Below are 18,869 nucleotides of genomic sequence, written 5' to 3'. Positions count from 1 at the left end.
TAACTAGTATACAACTGAAATATATTCCTTTATTTTCTCATACTTTATGTACCACACAATTAAGTCCTAGTATATTTGAATACTGATCAGGCTTTGAAGGAAAAAAATCTCATAGAAATGTGTGCTTAAAGGGGACTTTATATTGAGCCATGATGTTCATTGATGGTGCAATTTGGAACTTATTTAATTCAGTTTTTCATTAAGTTTTTGCCGTGTGTTCATCTTCCACCTGCCGGAAGCACACAGTAGCTTCAGTACTCTAAGATCCAGTTTTGACTGTAAGCTACCTTTTAAACCACGTGTGTCAGCAGCACGAGTGAGGCTCTAAAGCCGAAAAGAGTAACAGACGAAGTGACCTCAGTTTTCTCAATCTTCTATCTGTATTCCCAATTCATGACAGAACTAGGGAATACTGAGATCTGGAGAGGACAGCAGGTTAAGCACATATTGATGTGTGGGTAAATCATTAAAGACACATAGAGATCCATCATTGTCTGATGGGAAAGGAAATTACAAATCATCTGGGGTAAGGGGGCCCAACAAACAGGTATGATCATGTCACGAATCACTTGTGGTGAGATTAGCCGGATGTATTAAGCTAATATTCTTGCTGGAAAATAACACAGTGCTAGAATGCCAAACATATCAGATGCTCTTACTCAGAATTTGACATGAAACATGATTCAGCTTCTTAGATAGACACTGTTTAGCCAAATTAAAGTGTACTCCAATTTAATTTTGGGTAGTACAGCCAAGAAAGCAGTCTACCAGCCCTTGATGTTCAAAATATTTTATGGTTAATCTGAGTTTGAGCTGGATATTGGAAGTGGGTAAAAAAGCTTTAACACTGTTGTTCTGTTTAGGATAGTCACCAGCAGAGTGGTGGAGTGTTAAATATATACTTTGACTATCACAAATGATTGAATTACATTAAAGATTTTAATTTACGACTGCAATAAAGGGATTAGTGTTTTAAATTAATCCTCCACCATCTCCCATTTCTGCCTCATCTGCCTCCACTTGTCAAGTTTTGTCTATTTACATTTGCAACATCCCTTCCCCTTCCACATCTGCCATTCCTCACCTGTCCACTAGGTGCCACTGCAGCGTTTCCCACTCCTGAGCACCACCTGCCTGAGGAGCTGCTCCCCATCGGCTATTCGTAACAGTATAACGTCTCACACTCATTCTCTGCATGATTGTCTTCGTTGATTGTACTCTTTGATTTTGTTTGCTTGACTCCTTGACTGCCTTCATGTTGTTTACTGTAATCCTGCTTTTTGACCTGAGTCTGTATTTGAGTCCAACCTCTTTATCCAATTTTTATCAGCTATTGCACCTTAATCCAAGAGTTGGCGATGTCCATCCACCGAGTTTATTCAGACTCTGTATGTATGGTAGACCTACATGACATCACATAAGCAACACAGAGCTTTTGAAAATGTTGCCTTTAGTTGCCAATCGGGGTTTTCTGCATGGCAAAGAACAATGTGACTTTCCCACCACCACTAGAGAGGCCCTCCAGATTGATCCTCTCATAAAAGGTGTCTTCTTTTACATTTTCATCTTCTCCATTCTCCATTTCATATTCATTGATCTCAAATATGCAAAGAAATAACAGTATGTACCTCTTTTGGAAGAGTATTACTTGAACAATAACACGCAAATGAAAAATACTGACGCAAATAAACTTAAAATATTGTAATCTGCTCCCATACAGACATGTGTCATTGAGTACAATTCTCATGAGCCCGTTTCAAATAGAAAAAAAAAGCCACAATTTACCACAACAAAGTCACAGACAGCGAGGTGTAACATGGAGTACATTTAGTCAGTTTGTGGTCCAACAGACTTGTTAGTGTCCATTCACAGAGCTCACAAGAAAGTCATTACATGATTTGACAATAAATGATACAAGTCAGCAAAAGAGGAATGTCAGTGTCAGTGGTGATAATGTGATATCCTGTTTGATTTAAAATAAGTAAAAATTACATATCCTTTCAACAGATGGCACAACATTCAGGAAAAATGGCTAGTGAGGGTGCATCTGTTTGTGTGCCCTTCAAGCGTAAATATAAAGGAATCAGTTAACCACCCAACCGTGATGATTTAATAGGAAAGAGACATTAAGAGATAATGCTTAGTGTCAGTGTTTAGGAGAGACACAGAATACAGATTTGAGGACAGGAGTAGGAGTTGGGCACCATGTGTCAATCACTTGTTATTTTCATTATGCATAAAACACACACAGGGCAGTTTGCTCACATTTACGCAACTGTTTGCTCAGACGTTTGGAAATATAGAGAGAGAAGTGGAGGCACAACACGGAAATCTGAGGTTTGGAGCTTTGCCACTCAATTATCTCAAAGCAATAAATTATTTGTTCCATATCTCTTGGATCCTCTGTCACATAAGACTTGGAGTGATCTGTAAAGTGTATTCCTGTAGTCTACATGATTGTAACCATGCTTAGTCTAGAGCTGTCTTGATTAGAGGATAAAGCTGGTCATAATCTATATTTTCACATTGTCAACAAATCCCACAAAAAGACCAAACCAGTACTGTCCGAGTTGCCAAGGCCTGATAATGTTATTCCTCCGTGCCATAGAGCTCCATTGTTGTCTGAAAGCCATTAAAAACTCATCAGTGAGCCATACTGGGCAACATGTTCCTTCATTATAAATAAACCTGGGCACCGTAGCTTATTTTGAGTCGATCCTACATACACCATTCTGTTGCTGTAAATATGCAGTACTAGAGCACCAAATGTGTATTTATCCGCGGCTTAAAATAATCCTTACAAATGTGCTATTTACTCTTGCTTGTGTAACGTTGGCTTAAAACTACAATGCCCAGTTTTTTTTTAGGAAATGACTAAGCCTTTAAAACAAAAACAAAAAACAACAACAATGAATGAAACTCTATGTTTGAAATCTGTTTTTAAAGATTTAAGTCTTCAGCTTGAGGGAATGGGCTTGGGACCGAGTGCCACAGACATGGTAGAGAAGTCAGAACATATTGAGATATAACACATTGTTGGTTTTGGTCGTTTTACCGGATTTGCAGACAACAGGCAAAACATAAATATTGATCCCAACCCTGTGCATTAATCAATGTATGTTTTATTTGATAAGAGCCACTACAACCTAAACATGAACGCTTGCTATGATACTATGTATAATTACAAATATGTTTTAAGATTCTCAGCATTTGGTCTCATCTGCTTTGTGTTAAACTGCAGCGTCACTGTCAACTCAGGGGAAAGCATCTCTACTCCCACACATGTAAACACAAACCTGTGTGCACACGAGCAGGCACGCACACACATCCATCCAGACATAATGGCTAGGCCTCCGGTTGTTTCAAGTTGCATCAAGTGCTGCCTCTCAGCTCCCCCTCTCACAGCACAGCCTTCATTAACAGCTGCTGATTGAGACAGATACACACACACACACACTAAGGCATGCACACACACGATACAGGTGTGTATTCAGGTGGCTTGTGCTGCACCGCCGCACCTGATCATTTCGTCCTCGTCCACCACATCGTAGACTGACCTACAGCAACTGGTCTATTGATGCAAAATTCTGCTACGTCGTTTTCTAGTTTGCACACAGTTTATGCTTATGCATTTTCAAAACAGTGTTTGCTGTCACCGTGTGTTAATATGAAAAGGAAACACAAATACATCCATCATAAAGTTAATCCACTTTTTCTGTGATTGGGGTTTCAGAGGCCTCTTGAGGGTCAGACACTTCTTGGAGACTTGAGTAACGGTGGAATGTTGCTTAAACAGTTTTTAAAGTCGGAAGAGGTCATACAGGAGGAAATCCATGTGGGCTGAGGTTTGGCAAAATGCTGGCTTCGTAGCACGGGGATCATGGGTGAAGGATATGATGCAACTCAGGAAGTGATGCAGTTTGTGTCCTCATATTCTAAGGTTCCTCAGACGTCGCACACCAGCAGTTTGATCTATGATTCCGAATGCTGGAAAGATTGGGGGGAAAAAAACAGCGCAACAGTTAGTCTAATTATTTATTCATTTACTGTATCTGCAGTTCATGAAATCAAACTTTGTGTCCACTAAGTTCTTCTTAGATTTTCCAGATCAAACATTATATACTATATAGCAAGATACCCCTGCAAAACATCAAACTCAGGAACATTTCCAGACTGAATGTATCTGCAATACCCTTCTGGTTTATACGTAATCAGATCTCTTCTAACTGAGTTATCCAATGAACCTCTAGAGGAGAAAGAGAGGAAAGATGTGACTGGAGGAAAATCCAATAAATGCTCCCTAGTGAGGAATGGGGCCCCTTTTGGTGTGTGGCAACTGCATCATTGAATGGCCCCTGTAATTTTGTATTCTTCAAAAAGCACCTTTGCAATTCAAGCTCTAGCGCGAAGATGAGAGCTACATGCTGTATTGTATTAGTTTCCCAGATCATCTAAGCACCGAGATTAACTCCGGTTGATGTAGGAACGATGATGATCTAAATTCTAAGAGGATCTTTGGGAGGCACAGCAGATAAATCTTGATATTTGTTAAAACAGATTGAGGGGGGGAGACAAGGCTGCTAAATTCAAATGTACTGACTTCTCTTTTTCCTATCAAAAAAACAGTTTATATGCATGAAACACCAGTGAGTCATGAATCAGATGTTTCAGAGGCATCTTGCAGAACCTTGATCTACTGACCTAGCACCGCGGAGACATGGTGCAGTGTTTAGTTTTTGAGGAAGTTGGGCAGCTGCATGATTTACAACACAGAGACAACAGTTTATTTCTGTGTACATACAGTATTTTCACACATTTTCACTGATGGCTGTGAACTGAGCCCAAGGAATGCAAACACAGTGTTGTTCTCCTTTGACTGGAAGAAGTCTTCATAGTCCTGAAGGGGAGAGGGACAAAAAAAATAGGATGTTGAGTGTTACATAATCTCTAACAAGTTTGAAAGGTGGCTGTAAACATCCCTGCCAAATAGTCCTTCCACTGCTGCTTTTAATATAATTCAGTGACCATGACATTGCAGGGTAATGTTGGATTTCCTTGGCCAGTGAGAGTGACGGCAGGCAGAGCAGATAATCTGCCCCATCCATGAAACTGGATTACCACCAGATTACAGACTAGAGTGCAATCTCAGAGGAGGACATAAACTGGCAAGCTCTAACTGATCAAACTCATTCACAGGCATAGTTAGCTCAACTTTGTACTAACTTTTATTGACATTAACTATTTTTTGGCACAACTATTTTAATCTTACCGCATCGACTATATAAAGGTTTTATGCACCATCTCAACCTTAAAGGTACTATCTGCAGATAATGTTTTGATCAGTGGGTCCTTTTACTATTTCTATTTTATGTTCGATTAGCATGTGCATAAGCATGGTGTGATGTGACACATATTTTTACAGTTGGTGTTGCTAATACAGTGTAGAAGAATGCAAAGGGCAAAAATTGTTCAAAAAGGTTTTTTTGTGTTATGAGATTGGAAATGCAAACAGGATATATTGTATCCAATGCATTTTGGTGTGAAGCAATACAAACTCCAAATGGTTCCTTTAAAGGTCAGATGTGCAAAAAAACAACAACATTGTCTCCAAGTGTGCAGAGCTGCCTGCTCATCATAAACACTATAAACTGATGTCCATCATACCCCACAGTAGCGATCCTCATTGAAGATCTGTGGAGGCAGCGGGTTGCCTTTCTCTGGCTGCCTCTCCCGGGGTATGTTGCGGTACATCCAGAGCCTCTGCTCCTCCAGCATGGTGATGTCTACTTCCTGGAAGCTGATTCGATTGGCCTCCAGGAAACCCACTACAGCCTGCTGATGCTTTTTTACCTGGAGTGGTCGAAAAGGAATAAAAGAAGAAGAAGAAGGTCAATAAGGGTAGAAAACAGCTGAATACAACTAAACTAAAGAAAGGTACATATAAAGAAACATACATATATATATAAGAGTGCAAGTGGACAATATGTGTGTGTGGCATGCCCCCTGCCCCTGTATACTGCTCTTGGCCAAGGGTCTGGGTATTTAATACACTTCTGTAACGACAAACAGTAAGCTGATCCCCATATAACCAGGGTTTCTCACTCAGTCAAACACACACACATGGAGTGTACTGTATGTACTGACTACACAGCAACTCTGTTGGTCATGGCGACATTAAGGCGGATTATTGATTAGTGACGGAGATTAGGTTTGAAATCAGAGAGCCGACATCCATTTCTGAACCGACTTCAGAAGAGGGTGTAGGCTGTAGCAATTATTATTTTTCAATGAATCTATCAATTACTATGTTTATTATTCGATTCTAAAAAAGTACATTTCTCCAACATGCTGTTCAATGATTCCCAATTAAGGGGCACCTATATTAGTGTGGGAGTACGGGGATGTAATTACAGTAAGAGGGAACCCCATGGTAAAGGGGATGCAATCAACTTTCCCAGCTGCGGTCTATGGGATGGATGCCACAGCTCCCTCTGGTACTGTGCGACATGGCTCTGTTTGTGTGGGACTGAGAACTGCATGAATGTGTATATATATATATATATATATATATATATATATATATATATATATATATCCAAAGAAAATTTTAGAAGGCAGAAAATTTCCATGGTAGGTCATAAATACACATTAGACACAGTGACACAGTTCTGCTGTCTTGGACCTGTAACTGCGGAGTGTCTATCTCTTTCTCCTCTTATTTATAAAACCTAATTGTTCAAAGTTTTTAATCAGACATTCGTAGCTTATACTTGCAACAGCATCCACTTTGTATATTCATTCATTCTATTTCATCTCTATTTTATCATCCATTGTGAAAACTAATGCAGTCCTTCTATGGTGACTCAGATTCTTCCAATATCACAAAAACCTGATTACACAGTCTGAACAAATATTAACAGGGGCTTTTATTTTGTGTATAAATATTATCACTTATTATCCAGTACCCAGAAAACAGTTTTCTAGGAATTCCTCCTTTGATGGAGGAGATGAAAAAAGAAAAATAAAGAATCCAAAATTGAATAATGTCTTCCCTGTGTGCCTTGGGTGTATACATGTGCATATGTCCCCGTTATTTTAGGGATGCTGAGCGTCACAATGGAACCATTGTTTTACCTTAAAGACAGTAAGGGATTGTTCTGGACAGTCGGACACACACACACACACACACACACACACACACACACACACACACACACACAGAGAGAGAGAGAGACAAGTCAGCAAATAATCTGTCGTGTCTCTCTAACAGTGATTAAAAAGAGCTTTATCTTGAAGCCCACAAGAAAGTAAATGAATTACAAGAACACTGTCTTTAAAGAGAAAAATTTCTGTTTGTTCTGGTCAAAGGTTAAAACCAGAACCACTACAGAACCACTGTTAGTTTCTAGTCTGAGTCTACGCTGTATGTTACATTGCTTGTGAACAAGATAGTATAAATGACTGGGTCTTCCTCTGCGCTGAAAGGCAGGTAGCATGGGTCTAAATAATGAAAGAAGTGCCCCCCGTGAGAGTGAGTGAGCGTGTGTCAGGGGGATGGAGGATGAGTTCAGATTTGTGTGCGAGTGTTGTCTGCATCCAGGATTAAAGCCATACATACACTCAAATTACAGTATATGAGTATGCATGCATTGTTTGAGAGCACTTTCTGAAATGCAGGGATTAAGCTCAAGGTTAAGAGAGAGCTAATCCTTTAGTCACGGGCAGAAAAAGAGAGGGAGGATTTGCGATAGAAAAATAATCAAAAAAGGAATAAATGACACCTGCCCTGAACAACAGTGGATAGCAATGGTTTTGAAATTTCACCATTTATTAGATCAGTTTATGTGAAGACATGTAGTTGTGACCATTTTTAATTCTTAAAACTGACATTTGTAATAATGAGTAGGAAAACAGGAGTTACAAAATGCAAAATTTGATGAGACTGAACCCGATTTGCATCTGTTGAGGGGTGGGGGATAACCTAGTTTGCCCTTCATTCATTCTGTGCTGATGATTTCCGCCCCACTAATCTGCTGTGGTAAAGCTGCTCATTTTATGGGCACACTGCAATCTTTAGATTATTACTTTTCCCTTCAGTCGGTCTTTCCCCTGCATTTGTAGCACCTGTGTGTTTTCCAGATTCCCACTCCTGGCTTCACTCTCTTTAACACTGCCTCCCTCCATCTCCATCCCACACCGGCGCAGCTTTTTTCTCCACGCACACACGTCCATTTCGCTTTAAATGAGATGTGGGATCCCGCCTCACCTCGCCTCTTCATTCAATCACTTGTAACTCAATTCAGACGCATTCAGGGCGAATTACATTCACATGAGCTCAACACTCACATAACTGACCCAAATGGTGGACCTACTGAAGCATATATGAATGTGCTTCATGTAAGAGAGTCTTTGTGTTTTGAATGTACTGTAAATTAATGAATGCACTTGAATGTGTCATGGTTAAAAATAACTCCTTTATAAACGCTCAAAGAATTTGCCGCCCTCTTCCACCAAGAAGGAGCGTGATAAAATAAATATATTACTCATTTGTCCCATTACCTAAGACTTTAAGCATTCAAACAAGAGTGTTGTTTGATGATTTTCTGCTCAAACTCAGTATCAGCTGGACTCTCTTATATGGCATGTGCCTGTTGTTGGCCAAGAACCACTATAAGACTGAAGCTGCAACTAACTATTACTGTCATTGTTGATAAATAATTAGATTTTTTTTTTTTTGGATTGATCCATTACTCGTTAAGTATATGAAATGTCAGAAAATTGTGACAAGTAGAAATCACAGTGTCCCGGAGCCCAAAATGATGTGGGTTTTTTTTTTTTTTTTTGACCAACAGCCCAAATCCCAAACATATTTAATTTATGATACAAAAACAGTTAAAAGCACCAAATCCTCAACTTTCTGTTGATCGAGTCCACGAGTTGATGAGAGCCACAGTATGTGTCCCCTCTAATTAAGTGTACTGACATATCTAAGTCTTATGTATTGAGATTAGAACCTGGCTGTGGGATACTGCTGCTCGGTCGCTGTCAAAGGTTCGGTGGTACAGAGTTGGTTCCAGTAGATGTAAGAGTAAAGCTGCTTTATAAAAGAGGAAAGAGACATTGTTCTCGAGGTTTATACTTCTATCTGTGTAACACCAGAACAATGTCCCTGAAGCTTGTGACTTTAACACTATAACTATACGCCTCGGGGTTTTTTGTTTTTATATTTTGTGGAATAACCTTACTGTAGTACCTTTTAAATACCCGTCTTCTCCTGAATCAGACCACACAAATCTGCCCTAAATACTGTTTATGAGTCTTACAATCTTCATTTTAGTTTTAACTGTGTGAATCAGCCAAACCTTGACTCTATTGTAATTTATGAGGCCATAGTTAAGGTACACATACAGTACATACATATATACGTCCTGGGGGGAATGTGAATGGACTTCTCGTGGCTTGTTTGCGCACCCAGCACGTACTTTGTTCTGCCTATACGAGGGAGATGTTTTACAAGAAAGTGCCGCTGATTCAGCTTCTCTACTTTTAAAGCCCAGGCGGGGTTGCAACCAAGAGTATAACACCAGTCGGAACGTTAAATGCAATGCTGTTTGTGAAATGCAAATTCATCAGGCTGAATTGACACACACGTTGCCCGAAGGGGCAGAAGAAATGGACCCATTAAAACGTGCACATTCGGCTGCTCGGCGAGCAGAAAGATTTGCACCTGGCTCTTCGTATGCCTGCGTTGTCCCCATGCACCTGTCAACAAGCCTGGTAACACGTTTGAGCGATCGAAATAAACACTCACCGCGACAGAGCCGGTTGAGGAGGCGATGTAAACCCTGATGACCATTTTAATCCCAAATAAATGCCAGGCAGTCGACAACGAACTGCTCGGGAGGCGGCGAGTCCCGCTCACTCCCCCTGAAATTACGCCTGGAGACTCTGGACCACTGACGCTGCGCTTCAGATGAGAGAGGGGACGCGTCTCCGGGGTTTCGACTGAGCCATGATAACGTGAAACCGCGTTGGCTTTCTGCTGCCCGCGACGCTCGGCCGCGCTCCTCGCCGCACCGATGCTGGACACCGCGCGGAACACTGGACTTCCGCTCGCAACTTTTCAGAATAAGGAACACTACAGTCGCGCAACATGGTGTTTGAGCTAGGGGCCATTTTTGTTGTGGACCCCCCGGAAGCTAATTCTGATTTTAAAAAAACAAACAAACAAAGCACAGACCACAATTTTTTTTAATTTTTTTTTTTTTTTTTTTTGCTTGTGTGTGTGTCGGTTTGATTATTTTTTTGTTGTTGCTTGATTCGTTTTTGGGAAAACAAAAATTATAGTTCGTGCGTTGTGGAATTCTGATCGGCATCGCCTAAACTTTTACAACCTCACTAGCAAGTTTCAAGTAGTTACACTGGGGAAGGACAACGTGTGTAGGAGTGGAAATGCGGTTCTCCTCGAGATTCTGGCAGCTTTCTGGACAGAAATGGGGTTTGTCTGCCCGGCTAGTTTGTTTTTACACTTAGCAGTACATCTCGGTTCTCAATCAATCAAAACTGGTGAATTTAGGCATTTTTTTGTGTTGTTGATCCAGATCTGTATCCAATGAATGTTGATTATTATGATACAGTGAATAAGCCTACCCTGCAAGTTTACTGTTGATTCTTCATGGAGTCAACTGTTTGAGTGTGAACAGGCTTAAGACATGCATCTATCCAGCAGTACATATCTGCTGTTGAAGTGACAGGCACAGTGTATGCACACATAATATCTCCTAAAAACTTGAGCACAATTGAAATACGCATTGCACAGCATGAGTAGGCAGCTGTAAATGGCATTTTTCTTTTTTTTTGAGTGACTATGATATGTTAGGCTTCAGACGGTTAGATAGCAGGGCTTTAAGGATACATATCTCAAACACTAAGCAAATATTTATTAACATAATGCTAGTATAAACATTTAGCTGTGCATGTCACAACACGCGCCACAGCGCCACTCTGGTGGAAGAGTGTCATTGCAGGTGGTGCTACGGTTGCCATGGTACGGCGTCGGTGGCTGTGGCAAACCTCAAGGCGTGGACTGAAAACGAAAAATAGTATCTGAACGCCCCAGACTGGCAAAATTAGCCCGTGCTGCAGTATTACTGTGGATAATTACAGGTCGACGCATTCTGAAACGGCAGTCGTGACTGTTTGTTCCCAAAAAGGGCGGGTGGCTATGCCATCTTATACATAACGGTAGTAAAGCTTGCTAAAGTTCGTGCTAGTTAGCTTGCTAATGGTCTGAGCTTTTTAGCTAACATTAGCCAAGGGTTACAAAGTTAAACGTAAATCCAACAACGCCAGCAAGATTTTTTCAAAGTAAACGCGGAAACGGCAGATTACAGCCAGGAGACTCCGAATGGTAACACTAAAACACATCCCACCTGTTGATGGTAGTTTTTTGTTGCCAAGCTAGCATTAGGTGGCAATAGGCTCACCAAGCAAGGTTAGCTTTGTAGAACTACTTACATGCTAACGTTTGCTAGTGTCAGTACGCTGAAATGATTTTGGTATCGTCTCCCACTTTTTTTAAGCTTTTATTCACGTCCATATTCTAACGCTCCACGTCAGTACAGGGCCCGAAGATGTGTGGTTGGCTTCAGGTGCAACATTTTATTGCTTTCACTCGGCAGGCTGTCTGAAAACAATGGCAATGCACCTGTCAACAGCAGAAGGCCTACCTTAATCCAGCCTGTCTGTGTCAGAGAAAGCAGGTCAGGTGTAGCTGCTACTACCGATGTAGTAAAGCCTAGGTAACAAGCATCTGTTTGTGCATTTGTTTTCACCAGAGAGATTGTGACCCGGCCTCAGAGAGTTTCTCAGCCAACCTAACAGCGTTATCAGGAACCTGGAGACAATCAGAAATAATCACTATGAAGACGAAAAAGAGGTGACTGGGATATGATGTATGTGGTGAGTGTGAAAATACCCAGACATATATTTGTTTTTCAGCAGGATTTGGTGTAATGTTAATCGGGGCAATTATTTCATTTGATTCATTTAGTTCGTAATGAGAATGATAATTGTATGGTAGCCATAAAAATGGACATTCATATTTAATTCATATTCTTAATCATCAAATGTTTGTCGTTTATAATGAAAAATCAAAGTTTGAATGAACAGTGTTTTTTCGGTGCATATCTATTATATATGTACACAAGCAACATATGTAAATGTTGCTTGTGATTATAGAGGAGAAAAATGACAGAGGAACCATTTTTCCTGTTAAGATCTTTAGTGTGCTTGTAAAAAAAAAAAAAAAGCCATACGACATCGTTTTCAGAAACAAGTTTGTGTTCAGGTGTAGGACATTTCTGGCCTGCTTGACCTACAATGACGCTCTTGTTAATTTATGGTAATGTGGCTGTGTGTTCTGGTGCTGCCATAGATACTTACCCATCAAGTGATTCTATTACTGTCAGGGTTGATGAAAGGGCCAGATGACTGTATGACTTCTAAATCCCATTAACACAAATACTAAGGAGCATACACGCTCTTCAGAATTTAGTTTGATTCGTATGTTTATTCTTGTTGACATATGAATGTGTTGGGCTGAGCAGGGACAATAGAAAAAATATTTTTTTCTATTTTAGTAGTTTTGTAACAAGTAGTAATGCTGCAAAGGAAAACATAACATATTCAAAGTATGGGGCATACTAAATATTAAATACGCAACACCATATCTACAATCAACAAAATAGGAATACAAGTTGGGAACATCTGAAGACCTTACTTCTACTTTTTTCTATATTCTGTGAATTTGTGTACATCTTATTGCAGTCAGAAATAATAATTTAGCTGTTTAATAAGTCTCTAGGACAGATGGGGGCAGGCTAGCATTTTGTATGGAGCAATAGCGGTGTGGAATAGTGATATCATACATCTTTCAGCCTCATGGAAAATTCCACCTCATGTGTATTGTAGCTAAGTGACCAAGACACACAATACGGAAAACCTGAGAGAAACCAGTTGGCCTAGCTTCTTATTACTGTTGTGGATAAATATTGAGAATTTTCATCTGAGTTGCACAGTACAACTGTTGAGGTCAGTTTTCCAGGGGACTTTTAATGTAAGTCTGTTAAATCAGGTAAGGTACACTTTCTACACCTAGGCCTTTGTAACACAGAAAAATCCTAATATGATTCACAGTGTGATTTGTTTCTTTCCCACTTTTTGTGTTTAAATTCAACACAGAATTTCTTCTCAAAGTGACAACATGGAATCTGAAAATGCCACTGAGCTGCATGAAGACAACCGGGATGTTGATCTAAGTCGCCAGTCCCTTCGGGGTACAAAGAAAGATTCCCGAGGATCAGCCTTCCAAAAACACAAAAAGAACTTCCAGGACAAGAATGAGGATGAAAAAGACAGCTGTGTTGAGAGTAGATCGAAAACCAGAACCTGGCATTCAGACCCTGATCGGGACCAGATATCCGATGGAGAGAGACGGAGAAGTAGTGGGTCATTTTATTCAGAGGACTATGAGAATGAGTCTCCTTCAGAGAGTTCACTCTCACCATACTCCCGGTCCCGGACTCCATCCCCTACTCCTCAAAAAGGGGTGCGGGCAAAGAGGATTTCTACCAGCCCAGTCTACAAGACAGGTATATAAAGCAAGGAAGTGATCAAGTATGGACTGATGAATGAATGAAACGTGGTCCTTACTGGCCAAATTTGCTTTACTGTCCAGTTGATGGCAGTGTAAGACAGATTTTAAAATGGTGATTTCTGCAGAGAGAAAAAAAATCCTCTAATGAGGATAAGATTTTTATGAGCAGTTTTCACCCTATACTCACAAATAAATTGTAAAACACAACAAATTCCTCCTTCTGAAAATTGAGAAAGTTGTTACCAACAGCTTTGGTAGGCTAGTATTTTTCTATGTAGCTTCAAATTTAAATTATATTCACCATTTAGTTGGGATGCACTTATGCCCATGTGTTTCAGTAATGGCCTGTAAATAAGTGTTGATTGACTTTTAAATTATTTCTGCATCGTGTCTTTGTATCTCGTAGTTGTAGGGCGACGGGGTGTGCCCCGCCCACAGCGTCTAGGTGGCCAACCCCTGACCCAGCATCAATGCAGGGGAGTGCGATCACAAAGCAAGGACTCCACACCCCCGAAAGACATGGACCTCGTGACCAAGCGGATGCTTTCGGCCCGCCTGCTAAAGATCAATGAATTGCGTAATGCTCTTGCTGAGCTGCAGCAGCGTACTGATGAGCTGCAGAAGGAAAACCGAATCCTCAGACAGGTAAGCTTAACCTTCTAGTTTGGTTGGGGTTGAATATATGGGGCCAAGAATGGTATTTGTTTTCTTTTTTCCTTCCTCCCCACCTGTAACACCTGTGGCATCCTACGTAGAATGGAATGTCTCCTTTTCCATGCTGCAGCTTCAGGTTCGTCAAGAGAAAGCCCTGCAGCGCTACGATGACACAGAGAGTGAGATTTCCCAGCTCTTGTCGCGCCACTCCAACGAGACCCACGTGCTGCGCGAGCGGCTCAGGCGCACTCAGGAGCGGGAACGGGCAGCTGAGCGGAGGGTGAGGGACAGCGAGGAGCAGCTGCAAAGGAGTCAGGCGACCATCGCCCGGCTAAAGAAGCTGGTCGACCGGCGAGAGTTAGGAGCCAGAGATGAGCTAAGCCGCAGGCTGGAGGAAGAGAAGGCACGGGCCCAAGAGGCAGAACGCAGGATTAAGGTAAATTTATAATGGAGTTAATTTATTTTGCTGATTATTTATTGATAAAGCTGAGCTTTGCAAAGGTTTTCCTTTTGTGTCCCTGTGAATCATATTCAATCAATGGAAATTTTCTTAGAAGTCAATGTTTTTCATTTTTACTAAATTTGTGAATAAATACTGCACTTTACAGGCTGACGCTTTCAAGTCAGTGAAAACACAAGTCTGTTCAAATTTCAGGCTATAACTGCAGGAAAAGCTCAAGGGGGTGTAACTGGAAGTAGTTGCAGTAAACACTGCAACTAGAGGAGCTTAAGCAGTTTCAGATTTGATAGAATTTATCCTACTGTTGACTTATTTCTGAACATGAGCTTTCCCAAATCTTCAGATGTATCTTAAAGATTTGACTCCTTTGTGCATTCGTTAATCTGTATATATTTGAAGGAGCTGGAGCGTAGCATAGAGCTGATTAACAGCAGTTACCAGAGGCAGTTGGCTGCAGAGAGGAAGAAAACCATCAGTGCCCAGGAGGAGATTAGGACCCTGCAGGAGGAGCTGGAACGACTGACCAATAAACTTAAGGTGCCTATACAAAAAAAAAAAACACTTTAAATAAACCACTGAAACAAGTTGTCTTCCTTTATGATTGTGTATAAACAGTTGCTTGGTCCATGTATGAAATTTTCATTTGTTTTAATTTTTGTTTTCTTATCAGGAGAAGGAGAGAGAACTAGACACCAAGAACATTTATGCCAACCGCATGGTAAAAGCCTCACTAAGAAAAGATACTGACAGTAGCACAAAGCAGAAAGGTAGGGGCCTAACTGTCGGTTGCTGAAGCTCATATGTGCAATTATCTTAAGTTTATCTGTGTAAAACCTAATAATGCTTCAACTGCTCCTATGGTCATGGAAGACACGGAACAGTTAAGAGATTTTGTGTTTACCAAGCCTGTTGCTGTGCATGTTTATGCATATTGAAATGGACTTTGAAAAGTCGGGGAGATTTGTCTGGGATCATCAGTTTCCTTATTGTTATTCTGTTTTTTGTCAAAGGTTTCCAGCCTGTTGCATTTGAATGACTAAATCATTATTTTTATTGCTTAGAGTGTATCAACAAAAAATGACAAACATGGATGCTAATAAATATTAGTGCTCTTTTATCAAGGGATGGTTAGGAATAGGTTAAGCAAAAATGACTCTCATATATACTCTGCTTTTATTTCACATATAGTTCCCAGCAGGAACAGCACCAAGGCAGTGCAGACTGAAGACAGGGTGTCCAGTCTGGATTTCCCCACACCTCCCCCCGCCATCACTGATGCCAACGATTACAGTGAACAGGGACCTGATGAATACCTATCACTCAAGGTAAAGAGTCTTCCCCTCACCTTTCCCACCCTCCACATTTCATCTCCTGTTTTAGTACACAGTCTGTCACTTAATTTTCTGCATTCAACTGTTGTAAGTCGTTCTGTCAACAGGAGCTTGACAGAGTGGACAGACAGGCAGAGACAAAAGACAGGCATCAAAACTGCGAACAGCAGAAGATGAGAGACAAGGAAAAACACAGAGAAAGGGAGAGAGAGCAGGAGAGGGAGAAACAGCAGCTCAACCAGGAGCTGAGTGTGCTTGAAGAGAAGGCGAAGAGACTAAGAGACGGTAAAGACAACAGTATACCTACACATACTTATTGCCTGAGTTAGTAAAAAGCACGAGAAAGCAAGAGCAATTAATTTTACTTAAAGTTCAGTAACTCTGTCCACAGGCTGGGAGAAAGAAATGGAGGAAGAAGACAAAAAGAAGACAAGTTCCCTGTTGAACCCGAAGGAGGAAGAGAACAAGAGGAAGCGTGGTCATGTCCAGGAGGAGGTGGAGAGGTGGAACCAGGAGGTTCTGGCTAATCAGCAAGCAGCAGAGGAAGCACGCCGTAAAAAAGAGCAGCTGCTGGCTAAGATGCATGAAATAGATCGTCAAATCCAGGGAGCCCAGGACTCCATGTTTGCTGAGTTGAGTCCCTCTGAGACCAACAAGAGTACCAGTGACCATTCTTCTCCTCGTCCTCCTGAGCAGAGGAACCATAACTCTTCAGTTTTCAGCCACACAGAGCGAGAGGACTCGTCCAGTTTGCGTGCTGGTGCTGGAAGCAGAGAAGGTGGAAGGAGAAGACCAGGCATAGAGGGTGGAGCAGTTACAACAGGAATTGGCAGAAGAGCACTACGCACCCAAATCTCCAGTGACGACTTGGCATTTGGAAGCTACGCGCCTTCTTTCGGAAATTCACATTCCCGAGGGTGTTCTGGTTTCCCTCCACCTCCACCCAAAGAGGACAGGGACTCTACATTTGAAGCAATAGGTGTTTTTAGTCTCAGAGAGTTGGAGACAGAAAAAGATAAAGACATGGAAAAAGGAGGGGGCAAGGACAGGAAGTCTAGCCTCATGCAACAGTTATTTGGTGCCCTGGCCACACCTGCTGGCGACAGTGTGAGCACCTCCAATAAAATGGAGGTCCTCAGTAGTCCTCCAACTACCAATGGAGTACGTTCAAGAAGGGATGGACTGCTCAGCTTCAACTCAGGGTCTTCCACTCCTCCAGTATCTTCTTTAAGCACCCTAAATGTAGCAGATAGCCGACCTGCCATCCGTGCCATCACCTCATTTGATGATGACATAGAGGAACTGACTTTATGAAAGTAATTTAGATCAGAGGTAGTCAGTCTCATGTTGGGCCGTCATGAGACACCGTGGAGTGATTTCCAAAATATAAGAATCTGAGTGATGAACTACTTCTACAAAGGCTGAACACTATTGATTTCCCGATTAAAAAAAATCAAACATTATCAACAAAATCAAACATAGAGGGAAAGAAACTTTCTGCAAAGTATCTAAAATACTATATGACTATAGACATTATTTAACCTGTGTAACTGTCTTTAATGTTTCATCATGTAGAAAATGTCTAATTGAAGGTGGTTTTCAAGCATTCATGTGACTGCCTCTACAGGAATTTTAATACTAGTTGCACTTATGACACTTTTATTTGTTGCACTTGTTAAATCTGAAGACGTTTCACTGGTTGCAGTGCGGATTTCCAATCGGAATGTGACTGGTAGATCATCTGAGCAATACAAAGTCGGCAGAGCCACGGCACACAGGAACGCTGCATCTGGAACATGTGTCTAATAAACACACAGACCCAGCGCACAGGCAATACAGACACACTGAAACTCGATGCACATTTCTTTACATTTCAAATTTCAGCACTTTGCCATATTTTGTAGTAGTAATAGTTAGAGGCTGCTGTTATTATTGGTTGGATAGGGATCCTGTATTTTTGTGTGTGTGTTTACCACTAAGCGATATGACAGCCATGCTATGTGTAAACTGATTGCTGAATGTCTGACAATTACACAAAGCAGGTTATTTTGCAACCTTATAAAAATGGCAAATTTCTGCAGGTTTACGACTTTCAATATTAGGGCTGATTCTATTAAATTTTAGTGGGAAAATGTCAGTGACCCCATAGAAAATGATATTATGTTGAATAATCAACACCATGTTAAGCTCAGTGAGTGGTAGTGTAGTTTTTTGTTTAATCTAGCATATGTTTTGTATTAAGAAAGATCACCACCACCAAGATATTTGGTGGTTTATGGCTGTTTTTAGTAGTGCCACCGGAAATTCAGACCCCCTAACACCAGCTCACTTGTGGCTCCTTAAACAGTGAATATCTATGACTCCTGGCATGTTGTCCCCTGCACTATGTCCCATGCGATGGCAGTATGACACTGACCAGACAATCAGCACTAAAAGAAACCACCAGTGGCTGTAAGAGAGGCTACCTGTTGAGTCTCAACAATATAGAAGTGAATAGAAAAAATGTTACATTTTTAATCGCTATTTATTTAGTTATGTTGTATTCATAAAAATCAAGATTCCGTAATAAAAAATTACCGTAGTTCCCTTTAGCAGCGCTTACCACAAGTAAAATGTAAAATTAGTATATTCTTCCAGATATCTGGTTTTCTGACACGGTTTTGAGGAGCTCTTTGTATTTACTCTTTCAGAATTTCAAATAGTCGTTTTCGTAAGGGGAATATGTAACTGATGAAAACCTTGGGGTTAATCCGTCCGTTTTCGTGTT

The 18,869-nt window shown here is 40.9% G+C and overlaps 2 protein-coding genes across 10 annotated transcripts; one reads left to right on the top strand and one right to left on the bottom strand.

Moving 5' to 3' along the window:
* Positions 1-1,471: 1,471 nt before the first annotated feature.
* Positions 1,472-10,134, bottom strand: sh3bgrl2 (SH3 domain binding glutamate-rich protein like 2). Of its 3 annotated transcripts, none has more exons than XR_005707322.1 (4): positions 9,812-10,134; positions 5,665-5,850; positions 4,702-4,897; positions 1,472-3,987 (listed from the first exon to the last, which is right to left on the bottom strand). XR_005707322.1 is itself a non-coding variant. In XM_040125242.1 (4 exons), exons 1-4 carry the CDS (start codon positions 9,854-9,856, stop codon positions 3,973-3,975), a joined length of 342 nt encoding a protein of 113 aa, XP_039981176.1. In that variant the 5' UTR covers positions 9,857-10,134; the 3' UTR covers positions 1,472-3,972. The 3 variants fall into 3 exon arrangements, 2 of the variants coding, with proteins under 2 accessions (XP_039981176.1, XP_039981175.1); XM_040125242.1 differs by having other exon boundaries at positions 4,802-4,897; XM_040125241.1 differs by having other exon boundaries at positions 4,815-4,897.
* A 231-nt stretch (positions 10,135-10,365) lies between these two features.
* Positions 10,366-18,710, top strand: lca5 (lebercilin LCA5). 7 transcript variants are annotated; one of them, XM_040125237.1, is made up of 10 exons: positions 10,366-10,498; positions 11,838-11,938; positions 13,243-13,652; positions 14,064-14,302; positions 14,442-14,747; positions 15,171-15,308; positions 15,442-15,538; positions 15,960-16,096; positions 16,195-16,387; positions 16,494-18,710. In XM_040125237.1, the coding sequence occupies exons 2-10, from the start codon at positions 11,922-11,924 to the stop codon at positions 17,414-17,416; spliced, it is 2,460 nt and encodes an 819-aa protein (XP_039981171.1). In that variant the 5' UTR covers positions 10,366-10,498; positions 11,838-11,921; the 3' UTR covers positions 17,417-18,710. The 7 variants fall into 7 exon arrangements, with proteins under 7 accessions (XP_039981171.1, XP_039981170.1, XP_039981169.1 ...); XM_040125236.1 differs by lacking the exon at positions 10,366-10,498 and adding an exon at positions 10,996-11,244; XM_040125235.1 differs by lacking the exon at positions 10,366-10,498 and adding an exon at positions 10,996-11,410.
* The last annotated feature ends 159 nt before the right edge of the window (positions 18,711-18,869 follow it).

This window comes from Xiphias gladius, chromosome 4 (genome assembly GCF_016859285.1).
Source record: "Xiphias gladius isolate SHS-SW01 ecotype Sanya breed wild chromosome 4, ASM1685928v1, whole genome shotgun sequence".
Classification (NCBI taxonomy): Eukaryota; Metazoa; Chordata; class Actinopteri; order Istiophoriformes; family Xiphiidae; genus Xiphias; species Xiphias gladius.
Note: the sequence above shows the minus strand (reverse complement) of the source record. Positions and strands in the feature narration are given on the sequence as shown.